The sequence below is a fragment of the Cupressus sempervirens genome, chromosome 2, assembly GCF_028749045.1.
Source record: "Cupressus sempervirens isolate cs-2001-9-10 chromosome 2, ASM2874904v1, whole genome shotgun sequence".
Taxonomy (NCBI): domain Eukaryota; kingdom Viridiplantae; phylum Streptophyta; class Pinopsida; order Cupressales; family Cupressaceae; genus Cupressus; species Cupressus sempervirens.
Window position 1 is genome coordinate 521245657 of NC_143119.1, and position 18315 is coordinate 521263971.

An 18315-nucleotide genomic window follows, 5' to 3' on the forward strand; every position below is an offset into this window, starting at 1 on the left:
TTTTCCTATCAGTAACACTTCCAACCCAATTTGAGTCTGCGTACCCAAGTAAGTCCACCCCAACTTTCTCATACTTGAGCCCAAGGTTAAGAGTGCCTTGTAAGTATCTCATGATGTGTTTGATTGCAACTAGGTGAATCTCCTTTGGCTCACACATAAACTGACTTATAACATTAACAACGTAGCAAATATCAGGTCTTGTATATACCAAGTACATAAGAGACCCAATCATCTGTCTGTAAAGAGTAGAGTTCATAGAGGGTGATTTTCCTGCTACTTCCTTAAGTTTGTGTAGATTAGTCTCCATAGGAGAAGACATAGGTCTGCAGTTCCACATTCCAAATCTCTTCAAGATGTCTAATGTATACTTTCCTTGATTAAGTAAGATATTGTCACAGTTCTGCCATACTTCCAATATTATGAAGTAATGAAGGAGTCCTAAATCTTTCATTTCAAATTCTTTGATTAGATCTTTCTTGTATTGATCTATAAGACGATCATCACTTGTTATTAGTAAATCATCAACATATAGTATCAAAATTATCATATCATCTTTTTCTTTCTTATAATAGAGATTTGGATCAGCTTCATTCTTGGAGAATCCTAAACTGGAGAGATATTTATCAATTCTTTCATACCATGCCCTTGGAGGTTGTTTAAGCCCATAGAGAGCTTTCTTGAGTCTGCAAAAAAAGACTTTAGGGTTATGAGTTTCAAATCCTTCAGGTTGTTCCAAATGTACCTCTTCTGTAATCTTTCCATTTAGAAATGTTGTTTTCACATCCATTTGATGTACTTTCCATCCTTCAATGGTGCAATATCTAGGACTGCCCTTACAGAGGTGTATTTGGCAATTGGAGCAAAGGTTTCTTCATAATCAATTCTCTCCTGAGAGAATCCTTTGGCTACTAATTTGGCTTTATATTTTTCAATGCTATCGTCAGCGACATGCTTGATTTTAAATATTCATTAGAAGAAACAACAAATTTTCTGTTAGGTCTTGGAACAATTTCCCAAATATCATTTTTAATAATGGATTGGTATTCTTCCATCATAACATCCTTCCAAGTTGTATGTTTAATAGCATTTGAAACATTGGTTGGTTTTGATTTAGATAAATCACTCATGTTTGCTACAAACTAGAAAATCTTTGGGTCTTTTGCTTTGTTTGAAGGTTCAGATGGTGTAGCGAAGTCTTGTGTTTCCTCTACAGTCTTAATAGCCCAAAGTGGTCTTTTCTTAGGATTTTGAGTTTCCTCAAGATTAAGATTTTGAATTCATCTGCAATTTCTTCAATGTTCTCCCTTTGAAACTCAAATTCATGATTTTTTTTAGAACTAGGTAAATGTGTGGGATCTTTAGAACTAAGGGCTCTTTTGAATGCTAAATCTTCTTCAAATATTACATCCCTACTAAGCTCAATATTTTTCTGACCAAGTATGAAAATTCTATATGCTTTAGATATTTCACAATACTCGACAAAAATACCTTTCCTCTCGGAGGGTTCGTTCTTAGTTCTCTTTTCTTTTGGAACATGTATGTATATTGAGCACCCAAATATCCTAAGATGGCTTATATTTGGTTTAACCTTAGAAAAGACTTCTTAGGAGTTTTATCTCTAAGGTGGGAGTGAGGACTTCTGTTTTGAATATAGATAGCAGTACATGAGGGTTTTGCGCAAAGATAATATTCTAAATTTTGATCAAATATCATAGCTCTTGCCGCTTCTATAATTGTTCTATTCTTCCTTTCTGCTACCCTGTTTTGCTGTGGGTTATAAAGAGCAATATACTCCCTTTTAATTCCTGCTTCTTTACAAAAATCTTTAAACAAATCTGAAGTATATTCCTCTCCATTATCATTCCTAAGAGTTTTAATTTTGTGTCCTGGTAAGTTTTCAGTTAAGGTTTTGAATTCTTTAAATCTCTTAAGGATTTCTTCTGATTCTTTACATTTTAAGAAGTAAATCCATGTTTTCCTAGAGAAATCATCTATAAAAAGTATATAGTACTAGAATCCTCCAAGAAAAGGAACAAACATAAGTCGACATAGATCAGAGTGGACTAATTCCAAAACATTGTTAGTTTTTCCAGTGCTATCATGAAATAGACTTTTGGTGTTCTTACCCAGAGCACATCCTTTGCATATGCTTGAATGATCTTTATTCAACTTAGATAAATCAGTAACCATCTTCTCCATAGTTGATAAGGCTTTGAAGTTTAGATGTCCTAACCTTCTATGCCATATTTCATTTATATCAGCATTTTCATAAATTAAGGCTTGAATAAGTTCTATGTTTAATTCATACAAGTATCCCTTTCTTTGACCAATCAACTTTGATTTCTTAAATGAAGAGTTCTTAGACCAGGTCATTACTTTACTGTCCATGAATGCAACATTATGTCCATCATCTTCAAGTGCTGTAATAGAGATTATATTCCTCATTTTTCCTGGTACATAGAGTACTCTTTTGAGATGGAGAGAAATACCCGACTTCAGTTTGAAGGTGCAGTTCCCAATTCCTTTGACTGAATGATTGGAATTATCACCTATGGTAACTTCGCCATTAACTTCTTCTGATATTGAGACTAGTACTTCTTTGTAACCTGTAATGTGTTGAGATTATCCACTATCAGTTACCCATGCTTTGCTTGATATTTCATTTGATAGTGCATAATACAATACACGTTTCTCAGGATTATAGTTATCTTCTTTCCTACTAATGTTTGTACAGTTTACTTGCTGCTTTGTATTCTTAGAGAATTAGATCTCTAGTGTCCAAATTTTTCACATTTGAAGCATTTTATTTTGGATAGATCTTTCTTATGTTTGTCATTATTTTGATTACCCTCCTTCTTGAAGGGCTTCTTCTTACCTTTATAGGAAGTTGTGTCGAGAAAGCATTAGAACTCGTATGGGTTGAACATTCTAAATCATCAGCATGTAAAGAAAATTCTTATATAATATCCCTACCCAAAGAAATAAATTTGATCAATGACCTAAAAGCAGTTCCCACCATTGCCATATGAAGTATCACATTTCAATAAATTTGTGCATTCACACTGAAGTTTTATGATTCAGTGCCTTATTGTTGCTACATAAGTGCACTGTTGCCATTGTAGTTGTATTGCAATGATTGTTTGATGATTTATCGTTTATTGTTGATTGATCTTATTCTTATTTATTGTGTTGATGCCTATTTTGTTATGATCTATTGTTGTGACTATTTTTTTCGTTTGCGAGCCTTACGATTTCTTTGATTGGTTAGCTATTGCTTTTGGATTGAAGAATACATTTTTATTGTTGCAAAGGTTGTGTCACCGTTTATTGGTGGATTTTAGTAATATGGAGTTTTAGGGAAGTATATTTTCATCAATTATTATTCAATATTTGTGATTATACATATGTGATGCGAATACATGTGGACGGTATTTGAGAGCTGCTTGATTGTTGTTGATTGGCATGTTCAAAAGATCTCGATAGGCCTATCAAGGGAGGCTTGACTATACCCATAATTGTGTAGTTGAAATATGTGATGCATGTAGAATAATTTCAATCATATGAGATTCTTGTGAGAATCATAACAATTTGTGAACTAAGGAGAAATTTAAGTAATAAATATGATTCTATATCAAGTGTGATAGCTAATCTGAGAATTGTACTCATCCTTTGATTGTTATGTTATGTACTATACGTCTGATTTTAAATATATATACAAGGCAAATAAAAAATGTCGATAATTTGAGGTTATTAAGTAAGGACTCATTGGGTTAGGTCATTACATGCTTTATGTGCAAATGATCATATTTGTTAAGTCTACAAATTTCCTCTTCCATTAGGAGGGGTGCAGGTGAGGGTTGGTTGCTTGTCACTTGGTAGATGCCTTAGTTATTTTATAAGCTAAAAATGAATATTGTGTATATTACAGCTGACATTGCAACATTTGCTCATATGCTTGCAGGACTGCGTGAGAGAAATTATTCTACTTGCTAGACGAGGCAACACTCCGCTTGTTATTGACGGGGTATATTTTACTTATACTTTTTATTGTCGGTATAATGAGATGTTGTTAATATTTGTTAGTGTGTCGGATGGTTAGGTGGTTTGGGATGTTCGTGACGGTTGCTTGTCACACCCCTTCGGCACTTATATATGACATGTATTTGAGTCAAAGAGATCAAATTTCCACAATCCATTACGATTATAATGATTGGCTTCTGGATTAGATTGTGTTGAAAATTGTTACAATCAATGTTTCGAATCATGCTACGTGATCCATCATCAGGATGAAAAAGAGCAAGAGATGCAAATACAATGTATTTGAGTCCAAGAATCATGATTATTGTGGAGTAAATCTTGTGTTGGCATTGTGAGTATGTTTGGTATATGTATGGCTGTAAACATTCGCTGATGTTAATGAAGAAGGCTTTGCGAGTTCTCTGATAAATTGTGTTGCATTATGTTTCTTTCTGTCACCATACACTCTTGGACGAATTAATCTGTTACCCAAAGGGGCAAACACTTTTGAATGGTTATGAAAACAGTTATTCTCATTGGAAGTGGAAATCCCACTTTATAGATGGATACAAGTTTATTTCAACTGATTACATTTGTAATGATATTATTATTAGGATCTAAACTTTTTGATGCTTAGTGTTCTAATAATTATTTTCTTGCTCTCCACAGGATGGACTGTTTCTTGTGACCAGTAATCCTGAACTAGTGTCAGGATATTCTTTAGCAGTACTCACACCAAATGTAAATGAGCACAAACGGCTAGTTCAGAAGGTGTTGGAACAGGATCAGAGTCATCTAGGGGAAAACAATGGAATGAAAGATAAAGATGCCCCACAACAATTGCAGATGCTTGCTATGCAGTATGATCATTGTGGTATTTTTCTATAGTATCTCTTAAGATTTTTTCCTTGACTTATGTGATTCATTCGAATGTTCTTTTAGAATGGGAGGAGTGACAATCTTACATAAGGGAAAACTGGAACTCATCAGTGATGGGAGAAGAGGTATGCCAAATACAATGAATTCAGCTCTGAAATATATGCATGAATCTGTATATGCTGATCTTTTGCTTGCCCTATACTGTATTTTTTGTCCACACTGCTTCTGGCTACTTAGCATTTGATTCTAAGCATTTGTAATCAAATGCAAGGAAAAGTTAGTTAATAATTGATTTGTAGATATATTTGTACAGTATATGGTGTGAGTATTTTTGGATCGCCTCGTCGATGTGGTGGCCAGGGTGATATTCTTTCTGGCAGGTTAGTAAACTGACTTTTTATATTAGAGCTTGGAGACTCAATTTATGTGTAAATATAATTTTTAATTGCATAGATGAATGATCACATCTTGAAATTCTTTTATCCCTTTTCATTGCTTGAATCTAGTGTATAGACTCGTGGTAAAGCTGACTAATAAGTTTGAAGAAAGGTGAGTCTGCATTTGCAAAGTAGTTGTTTCAAAGCATATGAAAGGAACCTAGTAAGATACAGGTGTGTTTATAACTCACTTATAAGCATTTAGAAGAAGAATATTAGGTGTTTCTTCCCATTTTAGTCATCACTGTTGCAATCGTAGTGAAAGTTGCATTGCTAGTTGTATATAAAAGAAACAATTTATGATTGACTCCAGCAGTCATAGATTCATAAGTCAGGGGAGCTGGTCAGATATATTTTTCCTGCTTGGCGGTTAGCCTATGGGAACCTATTAGCCTGTGTGAGTGTGTTAACGGTTTATGGTCTTGACTCGACACATCTGGAATGAAAGATAAAGATGCCCCACATAGGGAGCTATCCAGATATTTTCTTTTCTTCTCAGAGGATCATTCATATGACAAGTATAACAGATAATAACACCCTATTCTCTCTAAACATATTTGCAGGTAGCGTCCCCTACCAAACCAATTGACTAGTCTTCTAGAATAGAGATGAGTAGGTGGACTGGGATGCCCACTTTGGCTTGAAAGTCTGCACAATGGATGTAAAACTGATTGCAGGTGTGCTCGGTGAGGTTGACGTAGGCTTCCCTCAATGAATGGTAGCCTCGAATGTATTGTAATGCGACCCCAATGGTGCAGCTTTTTTATCTCTTTATAATTCTCTCTGAGTATTTTATAAGCTCTCCAAAATCTTGTGGCCTCAAGTGTGAGGAACTCTTTTCATCTTCTAATTAATCTTCATAATCTGTTTGAATTTGCAATGCTTTTGTTTCCACTGTCCCAACCTGACTTATACTTTCAATAATTATTCCATTCCTGAATTTTAACTTGTTAATTTCCCATATTGAATTCCAAACTCCTGGCCTCTAGTTTGGAACCATTTATACTTCTCTTGCATTTTTCTTTATGCTTTGCTATTTTTCCTTCTTATCATGTTACCCTCTTTTTCATTTCAACATTCTTTTCTTGCAACTCATCTTTCCACTGCATATGGCATTCCAAGAAAGAGTCCTTAGTGCATCATGTTCTATGTCAGTGCTGATTTAACTTAACTTTCTCAACCTTGCCTCAAGGCCTGTAATGCCAATATTGAATGTAGCACCTATTTCCTTGTGTGATTTTGCTGGTATGTGCTGGCTTTGTGCTTGGTTTCTTGTATGATTGTTAACAAAGAAGACAGGAATTAGGTAAATAACTGCACTTTTCCTGAAGAGGGTAAATCGTTTCTAAGGCTTTTCTCGGAGAGGTACTGTAATTGTCCTATGCTTCAGGTAGAAGTTTTCTGGTAATACAGATATGATCATAAGATAATCCGGCTGATGTTTACCACCCTCAGCTTGAGTACATACTATGTAAAATAGAGCTATTGATGTGATATGGAACTCCATTTACATTAAATATCTTTTCCCTTGAATGAATTTGTGTGGTTATATTAGTGACAGAAAAGTCAGAATCAGCCATAAAGGATTATAGGGAAACTAAAATAAAGATCCCATTATTTCTTTTACCCCAGTAAATAACAACTGAAACTATACTAAAGAAATAGAGAACTTGCATAACATGAATAGAAAGAAATGCTCTTTTACTCTGTAATGTTCCTGTCATAAAATAAATGTACTTATTTAATCTTTGTAACGGGCCGATTGATTTATTTTATCTCGGACCCATTTTATTTAGTTTTCGTAGTTTGTGTCGCCGTTGGCTAACTTTGTACACCCTTGGAAAGCTTATCTCGATGGGTATTTAAGTACGGCTTGTAGGTAGTCTGTAGGCATGCTTTGGATTATATTTCTCTATACTGCGGATTACTGTTGGAGTTCGGCATTGTTTGCCATTTCGGAAGTGAAAGACCTTCCCTATTTGGCTTGTACGGTTTCAGTGGGATTCAACCCTCACCCTACTCCGTCACTGCATGTATTACTTGTTCAAATCTGGCAAATTGGAGTGCTCTCTCTCAGCAAACATATTCCGAAGAATTTGTGTGTTCAAGTCTTATTATTATATTTGGAATCCATCAAATCTTCCATCACATTTCCGTACGCGTGTATGAACCATAGTGTTTTAGTCGCCAACTGTGCATTTACCATCCGTACGTCACACTTAGTTCCATCTCAGACACTTCCGTACAGCTTTCAGCAGTTATCACATTGTCTTCCTAATTCACCATAGGACCTGTTTGTGGTTCATCATACAACCTATTTGTGATCACTGTACGGTCATCTTGGAGTCAACCGTACGGACTATTAGTCTTGGCCACCGTACAACCTCCTCCAATACCGTACAGACTTCTAAATAGCCGTATGCCAATCATCATCCCCGTACATATACCTGCTGTATCCGTACGGACACTCTTTTGGACACCGTACTGCCTCCTATTTCCATACAGACTATTAAACTCAGTTTAGACACATTTTTGCTATCGTACGGCTTCTTCATCCCATCGCCAGCCACCGTACGGTACCTCCTGATAGCCTCTCTCATCCATACGGATCTCTTGTGGAAGCAATTTTGTATCCATCCTGGCCATAATCTGCCTGCAAATCGCCCCATTGCTAGTTAGATCACTACAGTGGTATCAGAACTCTCCGATCTTGCCAGCCTGTAGACGGTGAATGAGAGTTTATAGCCGAAAGAGAAGGATGCATTCCGTTGATCGAATGGCTGACGAATGGGAACCAACCGGCGCTAAACTTGTGGCATTTCTGAGGGAACTTGCCCGGAATCAGGCACAGATCACGGATACGCAGCGACTCATGGAGGAAACCCTCAAGAAATTGGCGGAGAACAAAATATCTAGAGAACAAAATGGGCACAGTGCGGACTCAGTATCGGGTAAGCCACACCCTCAGCCAACATGCTCTCAACTTTCCATGCCAACGTTCCCACCACGGACAAAAGCCCATCAGGGAGAGAGACTACCAACTTTCGAAGAGATAAGAGAGGACTGGAGGAATGCAAACTTTGAAGAGGACATTTCCTACAAAGATTACGCAGATCTGAGGACGAGATACTTAGGAGGCAGAAATAGAGGAGGATACTTTAACGATGATCTTAGGAGAAAATCGAGTAAGCTGAATCTGTCTCCATTTGACGGATCGGGTTCCATTTTAGCACAAGCGTGGGTGATGAAAGCCGATACATACTTTCAGCTAAATCCTATGCCAGAAGAAGAAGCAATCAAATTTGCCGCTTTGCACTTGGAGGGAGTTGCTCATGAATGGTGGCACCACGACACTATCACACTAGGGCATGATCAAATAAAGACCTATGCGGAGTTTACAGAGAGATTAATAGAACGATTTGATGGGAAAGACCTCGAGCTCAATTTCAAGGATTTGGCACAGCTGAGGCAAACTGGATCGGTAGATTAGTTCATTGTAGAATTTTAGAGACTTTCCGTGTTGGTCACAGACATCTCTGAAAGAAGGCGGGTCGTGCTCCTTATGGACGGGCTGGCAGATCCACTGAAGGGTTGGGTGAAGGGATTCAATCCATCAACCCTATCGAAAGCAATCGGTAAGGCACGAAGCATGGCATCGTTGTCAGCATCATCCTCATCCTCTCGGAGTCGCTCACATCCGAAACCGTCGATGTTTCCGAGGGACAAACCTCCACCCAAGAAGCCGTCGTTGGATGAAGCATCTTGACAAGAACTCTGAAGGAAGAAGTTGTGCTTCAATTGCAAGGGGCCTTGGGAGCTTGGTCACCGATGCCTCGGGAAGGGGAAGATCCATTACATCAAGGTGGTGTCCGATGATGAGGATGAACACGAACAGGAAGAAATGCCGGTTGAAGATGACCAACCTAACCTGGACACCAATATGGCTAGTTTAAACCATACGGAGAGGATTACCGCCTTGGTACAACGTGGGGGATCCATTGCTTTGGCCGGCAGTCCGAGGTGCACAGTTTTTCGTGTGCAGGGTACCCTTCAAGGACAAAGGGTTACGGTGATGTTGGATAGCGGAGCTACTTTGAATTTCATAAACTCATCCGTGGTAAAACGAAGAAGTCTCCCTACGGAAGCACATGCAGGCTTTCAGGTCAAGGTAGCCGGAGGGACTTTCTTGCCCTGCACGCACCTTGTTCCTCAGCTAAGCATCACAATGGCGAATCACACGGTGACGGAGGACTTTTTCATAGTGGACCTTGCTGACATGGAAGTCATTCTGGGCATACAATGGATGGAGACACTTGATGAGTACACTCAGAGTTTCAAGCAGATGGACTTCACTTTTGTGGTTGACGGAAAGAAGGTTGTCCTCCGAGGGATGGCAAATGAAGGTTCGAAGGAAGTTTCTGTGCATATTGGTACATGCGCTATCTCAAGTGCCTTTGTTGCTCCAATCATATTGGTACATGTAGCTCTAAATGCTCCTACCTTGGGTTGTGTCATATCCCCAAGTTCAGAATGCTCAGAATATGATTGGAATAAATTTTAACTAAAGATTGAAATTTATTTATACTGTTGGCAATCCACTTTTATGACTTATCAATGAGGATGAACAAATGTCTATTAAACATCAATCACAACCTTATTGATGGAGTAGAAGGGTCACCATTCATGAGACACTAACTATATCTATATGTCATGTCTAATAATAATGGTACAAAGACCACTTGGATATTAATTGAATCCGATAAACATGTCCAATCAAGATGAAATAATATAAAGGAGAGCTATGATTAATTAGTCCAAGGGATATTATTAGTAGTATTCGACAAAGGCTATGGAGATGTGTGATATGCAATTGATATCCATTGTTTGTTGAGAAACGACATTGGCACAAGTCTATCATAATCGGTCAAAGCCCTTATGGGTGGCGGAAGTAACCATGGGAATCAAAACACCATTAATCTATCTAAAATGACAAATTGGAAGAGTACGTAATACATGGACGAAGGGAGACAGATGGATTATGCCAATTGTTTGAAGAAAGCACCAAAATAGCAAATCATACCTATATCGATACCTTGGCCATCTATGACAAAGAAAAACTATAAGAATCAATCATAGCACAGCATACACATATCTCTACAACGATCACTACCAACATATATCTGCATCATCGGGTCTGATACATCATACAATAATTACCATCCATTGTATATATGGATTGGGTGTCATATATTCTTCATTGCACAAAGCCAATAGTATTATCAGGCTGGTTATTAATAATTCATGTTTAATTATGTAATCGGTAGACAATTGTTAACAATATCTATTATGATGGTTGACAGTCATCCATTGCACCCTTTCATAGTTCAAAGAATATATTTAGGCAAGCTGATTGGCTCAGCAAGGAGGAAGAATTGATATTTTATAAACCTATATTTTCACTTTCTGGAAGTGCTTGGTTACAGAGCGTAGGAGGTTGTGATAACAACCACTGGTGTGGGGACTTCATTTAAACATCAGTGGCAACATCTAATTGAAGAGCATAAACCATTATCAGTATATCAAAGACAGCTCATATTTTAGAGAAGTTGCATATACAATTCTAGAATATCATTGATGACATATATCTCTGCCTGAGGTTAGTATATCACCATGTAGTTGCAGCATACATCACACATGGAGATCAGATATAACCACATAGGTATTATGCATATATTATATTGTTATATCAGAAACAACCTCAATATTGTAAATTGCATTCTTGAGCATATTAAGTTGCAGCATTTGCATTTGAACTTACCGGTCATCTATATCATGATTATCTTATATCTGCATTTCTTCCCATTGATTATTGCGTATTTGATCAAATAAATAAATATTTCAATAAGAAATTACATAATTCACAGTGTCTCATATAATCCAAAAAAGTGATCATTGCAATCAGTGTAAGAGCTCATGAACTTGCCAGCTTGTGGAGATGAGAGAAATTGAGAAATCAGTATTTAAATAACAAAGGACCGAAAATGGGAGAAAATTAAAGACTAGAACACTCGGATCAATTCATCAAAGGACAAAAAGTGATTTCAAGAAAAAATGGCTAAGCTAGTAGCATTACTCACCAAACAAGAGGAAGAAAGAAGAAATGATGAATATCAAGATATCGTACGCTTAAATATAGATCGACACTTCCTGCTTTCCTTCCAATTAAAGAATGACAAGAAGTTACTTCAGCCGATTTACAAGATCAATCGTAGGAGCAAATAAAGTACCTTCCTAGGAAGCAAAGTGGTAATGACTTGGACCTCAGAAGGGAAAATGAATGCCATAAGCACTTCAAGGAATGCGAGACAGCTGATTGCAATACAACAATTGTAGTGCAAGTCTCTCACATCCATGCATCATTGAAGAGAATGGAAGTAGTCACACCAAAGGGAGAAGGTGAAATTAAAAATCAAAGGAAGGATAACACAAGAAATGATCAAGCACCCCAAGAATCCTTCAAAAGTCCACAAGTCCAAGGAGAGGAAAGAGCAACTATTGACTTGTCATGTATCACAAATAGATGAAGTACATGGATACACAAAGATGATAAGGGTGACATCATGCACAAGAATTGACAACATAGAGGTTAAATCTTGGAACCATAAATTAAGTTTTGTTGCATTGATTGTTAACAAAAACTTCCTTTCAGCTACCAAAGAAGACTTATCATCCATAGTTGATGATAAGAGGGGTATTTCTTCTAGTGTAAGAAATTCTGAAGCCACTTTTTGTATCCAGCCTAGTGTAATATCCTGAATGAATATTCTACTAATTTTTCTCACAATCAGATTTCAGCACCAATAGATAACTCATGCAAACCAAACTAGTAATATAAACCAGCAAATAAATCGATAAATGCTCATTAAAATACCTCCAATGTCATTGCATTATACGTCAGCAATACAATAACTAGATATCAAAACCCAACCATAAACACAACAATAATAGTCAGATTGGAAACATATTAGAAGTACCTGTAAAACCCAGCGTGAACCCTATCTGGAATCCATTGCAGTGATGAATCGGGGCTACGTCCAATCCACCAACAATGGCCTGAAGTTTTGCATCCTCAGGTCTGAAATGGAAGATGTAAACTATCCCAATGTTTCTCCAAGAGAAATTCGAGTTCTCCAAAACCAAGCAATAATCCAAGCATAAAGAAATGAGCTTCTCCTCAGCCTTTTAAAGACCCAACCTGTGACTCTTCAGCTTTTTTATTCTTGTCCCTATCCCTCATGCCAACAAACATCTCTTATTCACTCTCCTTTAATTAGAATTAACTTATTAATTTTGTATAAAGTCCTCAAACATCATATATTGGATTGGCCTATTAGTTTCTAATGTCCCAGAAAAAGGGGACGTTACAATCCTCTCCCCTCAAGATTGTTTCCCCTCAAACAACTGTAAGCATGCGACCATGATTCTTGGGTCTCATATCAACATCATGAATAATGCTCTGACAATCTGCTGTGCTACTGTGATATGAACAAAGGACCGAGAACTGCAAAGCCATTCATCGTCTTCCCATGATTAATGCCAGGATTCCAAATCATGTTGTCATGACCATCAAATGTGATGAGATAGAAATGTATTAAGGAGCTATGTATATCATAGTAGATGGTGACGACCCAACCTAAATTGTTGATGTAAGGAACAAGCTGCTCAATAGCTGAAATCAACACCATGGGCACATCGAATACCATAATGTTATCATCAATCTAGAGAACCCCTAAATACATAGGTGTTATGAGTAAGAATGAGGCTGAAAAACCATCCCCTATGATCAAAACATAACTCTCATCAATCCTTCAGTAAGATCTATTCAATGGCTGATGTATGAAATCCATCCAACTCATATATAAGTTGGAATCGGGAACCATATATGGGCTGATCAAAGAATGAGTGACCACAGTCAATTCACCACACCAATCTTGTGACGAAGATTCACCGCTAGGAACTGTATTTGGATCCAAAATTCTGAAGTCAAGATCATCCTCTTCATGACAATCATAAAGAGCTCTCTCATTTATCTCAAAAAGGGAATTATCGGAAGTCCAATCAGCATCTACTTCAAACAAAGGGTTGTCTACAAGCTGAATGGTATCTGAAATTTTGGTACTCAGTCTTTTGGGACAACTATCCAAGTTATTAGTTTGTTGAATGCTATTAAGTTCATTAATTACTTCTTGGAAAAACTTCTGCCTCTCTTAACTCTCATGCTCCCTAGTATGATTTGGTACCCTAATCTGATTTTTTGCTTCATGAAGAGCAATCTGTGTATCATCCAATGCTTCACGAGCATACTTAATCTCTCTGTTGAGCTCCATATTCTTATTCTTTCCTTTACTCAATTGCAAATCAGCAACAAGCAAATCTCCTTCCACTCCCTTTTGAGCCTTCCTATGGAGATCCTCAACCATCCTATGAGTGCTGTCATAACGTACCAAAGATACCACAACCATGTCTTCACTAACCTTCAGCTGTTTTTTAAGGCATGTATCTCATTATTGTCATGTTGATACAACTCATCGTCTTGTAGTGTCATCTTGGACTGTTCCTTGAAGTTAATATCATGCATATAAGAAACACATGGTTCATCACACCTCTCAAAAATATAATCATGGGCCTCAATTTCCTTGTTCCTTTGATTTGCATGCAAAGGCAAAAGTGTTACTATGTTATCATTTTCACGCAAAGGCTCATTATACAAAGACTCCAATATGCTATTACTTGAAGTACCACCAGCCTCATCAACATGTTTGTCAAGGCTAACCTCCAAATCCCCAACGTAGAAACTTTTGTGTTCCTTATCCACAACTGAAATCATCTTATTTACATTTTCCCCAGCACTGGTCTGAATTTCTTTAGCCTCGTCTTCATTATTACGATTCCCACAAACATGATCAGGTGTACTAGTGTCCTCACATGTCAAGCAAATTTTTTCTTGCTTCATAGAGGTTCCTTTAACTTGTAAACCCATGGAGATCAACTCATTGTTCGTCATGCGATCTTGAAATCTGTTGATTCTATGCTTAATTACTTCATGAGCTCGAAGCCTACATATGAGATCATCAACTTAAATAGGCCTTTGCAATATCTATGTTCCTTCCAAAAGATAACAAGGTTGACTGCAACCTCTTGCAAATTTCAACATCTATATCAAGAATTGAAGATATAATAGTGTGCATGCAAGTCTTTACACTTCCTGAATGGTAGCTCCTAATTTCGAACAAGGAGCATTCTAATAGTTGAATAATTAAATCATTGCATTCAAGGTCAATCATTATATAAAATAATCTTATCTCTGGCATAATATTCACAATTGAACCCTCTTGTCAAAAGTAGGGTCTTTGTCATCATGTAATCCCTCCAAGTTCTTCACTATCAATTGCAAAACTTTCTTCAACACCACATCATTGTAGATTATTGTACGAGATGTTATTTGCATAATCTCATTGAGACAAGAGGCAACTGCAAGCCTCACATCTTTATGTGAATGATCCATAAACTTGGGTTGGACCTAGGTAACCATTGAAGGTTGTAAAGCCCAATCTGCGAGCCTATAATCTGCCAGCTCTACATTGGTAAAATATGTTTCCATCTCTTCCAATTTGGAGAGAACATCATTTGAGGATCCCATGTGTTCTAGTTGCAACCCAATTGTTTTTCTTTCTACAAGTTTCTTAGCTGTTCACCATTAAAGGTATCATTAAATTTTGAAGAAAACACTTGATTTTTCAGACTTCCCATGACCACTTCAATTACTTGTGCTTTTTCTTGATTAAAGAATGTATTTCCTTCTGTAGTGACTATTGGAGCAAGATTTCATTGTTGTAAATCACCAAACTTCATGCTACTTATCACCTAAGTCCTGAGATTACCTCCAATTCAGAAAAAAATCTCTTTGCATTGTTGTAGTTGTTCAATTTGTTGTTATGCTCAGTCTGAAAACTAATGACCCCTCCCAGTGCCACCTATTTCATATAGTGCTCAGGCCAAGTTGTTAATTGATGCCATTTTGGAATTGCAAATCTGATGCTGCTAAATTTCACCCCCGTCTCCCAACCCCGCTCTTTATTAGTAGCTCTGAATAGAGTCAGAGTGTGTTGGTGAACAGATTTGTCTTTTAAATTAAAGAAAAAGAATGAAAGATTCTATGCCCAAGTTCATAAGACATATACAATTTTTCAACAGTTGAGGAATTTTCACATTTACAATTCCTCTCTGAATTTTGGTAAGGTTCAGCTCCCTTATTAGATTTTCAATCAAAACCACCTTTCAAAAGAAGATTACTTTTAACCCGAAATTAATAAGGCTTGCCATCTATTCTTGGATAGGGGGAACAATTTAATTAATAACAGTATAATAAAAACAAATGTATACAAAAGAGAGAACACAGTTTCTCTGTCAAACGTATTCCAGAAAGTAAACAAACTTGATAGGTAATCACCACAAGAAAAGAAATATTCAGCACACAAGGAATCTCAACAATTCAATACTTATTCAATACTAAATCAATAATGAATGAATTTAAAGCACACATCTTTGAATACTCAACCATTTCCTTTCAAAAAGAACAATACTGTTCAGATATGATACTGGGAAAACTTTGAAAATTTGCATAAATATAAGTTTCAGATAAAACGGTCACAGCATGATATCCATCAAGAACTGCCAACCCTTAGCACTACTAAGTTTCAAACTTAAATAGGAAGCTATCCGAAAATCTCCCTGAAAACCCGATTCTCAGATAGTTAAAAGTAGTTATGAAAACCAACATTAAAACAGGGTATGCAAACCCAAAGTTTAACCATAACTAAAAAGTCTTTAAAGCAATTAAATAGAAAGCAATTAAACATCCGCTGATTGGTCAAGCGGTTTCCTCCTTTTCCTCATCTTCAACATCTTCGGTATCACCTTGCCCACGCGCCAGCTTCTACGCCCTAAATGCATTCACGATCATGTTTGGATTCTTGATGCTTTGAAGATGGTTTTTCCAGATGTCCTTGTCTAGCTTCATTTTGTTCACAGTGTCCAGGTAACTCGGTAGTTGCAAGGTGCAGGTTCCAAACATCACTTCACTTTTGGTCACTTTGGAGAAGTCGAATGATGTGAGATCCATTTTGTCTTTTATAGACTTCATACGTTCTTCATGCTGCTTGATCATTGTCTCTACATCAAAGCCTCCTTCTTTAAGGGGATTAGGCAAAGATGAACCAATAGACTAGAAGTCCCTGCCTACTTGCTCTAGTAATGTCTTGAAATCCCTTTCACATGATTGCATTCTTGATATTGTAGAAGTATAGTTGGACACTCTCCAAGCTATGTTTTTCCTCAGAACCTGAATTAGACCTGCGTCTACATGTTGCAACAGGTTTTCCTGGAGGAATTTTTTCGGTCCGAACTCTTCTACTTCCACTAATTGAGACACCATGGCTGATAGTTTTTCAACTTCTATTTTCCATGTCCTGGATTGAACACAAGATTCGTCAAGAGCAACCCAATCTCATGTAAATTCCACATGAGTTTAGCAACTTGACTTGTTACCAAGCTAATCCAACTGGATATTGCAACTGTCATCATTTTTCCTTTTTTTTAAAATCTTCTAACAGCTACTGATTTTCAGGGGCATTGGAATCGAAGGCAGTTTGTGACTGATTCCTAGGAACTGAGTTTTGTCCTTTCAATGAATTTATGTAGTCATCCATTGCATTATTTTCAGCTTTCAGCGTTTTCTTCTCAATTCCATCTTTCTGTGATTGCAACACAATTTATTTTGTGGATGCCTCTACCCATTACTCTTTTGTTTCACAGTTCATTACCCCTAAATCTATAGGTGTAACTTCAAAGTTACTCGGATCCAGTTTGTCAGCTCCCTCTTTTTGGTTATAGGTGGCTACCTCAGCTATGCTCCTCCCAGTCGCTCTGTCAAAGGATATCCTAGCAGTGCTTTTGGTTCTTTTGGGTTTGGGAGCCTTATTAGTGTATTTACTCACAATATCATCAATAGGGAAAGAAACTAGAACCAGACTCCTTTTTCTATTCATCGAAGCCACAAGCCAATTAGGAGTGATTGCATCTCGTTGTGATTCAGCAGCCCTTTTCGGAGTAGCTACAGTCTGCACCCTTGGAGGAGACGAACCTACGGTCATTTGAACTCTAAATTGGTTCAATTTTGCATTCCGATTATATAGTGGAGGCCGTTTCTGATCAAGAATAATAACCATGGCTGGCCAGGTTACTGACTGAATTGAAGGGCCACGTTGACTTCCACATTTGCATCCTCAATCTGGAGTCATCATCTTTCTTATGGCTCATATTAGGAGCATTCAAAATTGCAATCAGGTTCTTTGGCTGTTGAAGGTTATTTTAATTTTGGAAGATGTTAAAATTGTTATTTCATTTCTACAAGTAAATTGTGGAGAATTTTGGGAGTGCGTTATTTTGCAATATTGTTCCTTGTCTTTCATTTCAAAGTATATATCTTTTAAAAAATAAATCAGAAAATTATCAAACATACAAAAATCAGTTTGTGCACTAGTATTATAGTTTGGGTCTAGTTGGGAACTTTACAGTGGTATTAGAGCGGTTTCTTGCCAGCTTGCTGGAATTGGGCTTCGACTCAGTTAGTATTTGATCTATTATTTTCTGTTTAGTATCATGGTTGGTGAAAGGAGATTTGTACTTGGTATGCACTATACCCTAAGAGGATATATCACTCCACCTAGGGAAGGTGAACCTGAGATACAATTTGGTTCTGTTGGTAGTCCAGGTGGTTCAGGCGGGTAAGGAGTTAGAGATACTGATGTTGATAGAGAAGCTATGCAAACATTTAGGAACTTGGCAACTGGACAACAACAGATGACAGGTGTACTGCAACAGTTGTCTAACACTTTGCAGGAGATAGCACTTCCTCAAGGAC

General features: G+C 37.2%; 1 protein-coding gene across 9 annotated transcripts in view; it reads left to right on the plus strand.

The window, feature by feature from the left end:
• LOC149573244 (ATP-dependent (S)-NAD(P)H-hydrate dehydratase-like) overlaps nt 1–18315 on the plus strand; it is a 179978-nt gene that overhangs the window by 72076 nt on the left and 89587 nt on the right. For all 9 annotated transcript variants that reach the window (XR_016360073.1, XM_089814444.1, XM_089814442.1 and 6 more), the window contains exons 6-9: nt 3962–4024; nt 4687–4877; nt 4960–5021; nt 5210–5276. Coding sequence is in view for 8 of the 9 variants with exons in the window: in XM_089814444.1 (XP_089670570.1) it covers nt 3962–4024; nt 4687–4877; nt 4960–5021; nt 5210–5276 (383 nt within the window). In the remaining variant the exon portion in view is untranslated. The remainder of the gene's footprint in view (nt 1–3961; nt 4025–4686; nt 4878–4959; nt 5022–5209; nt 5277–18315) is intronic.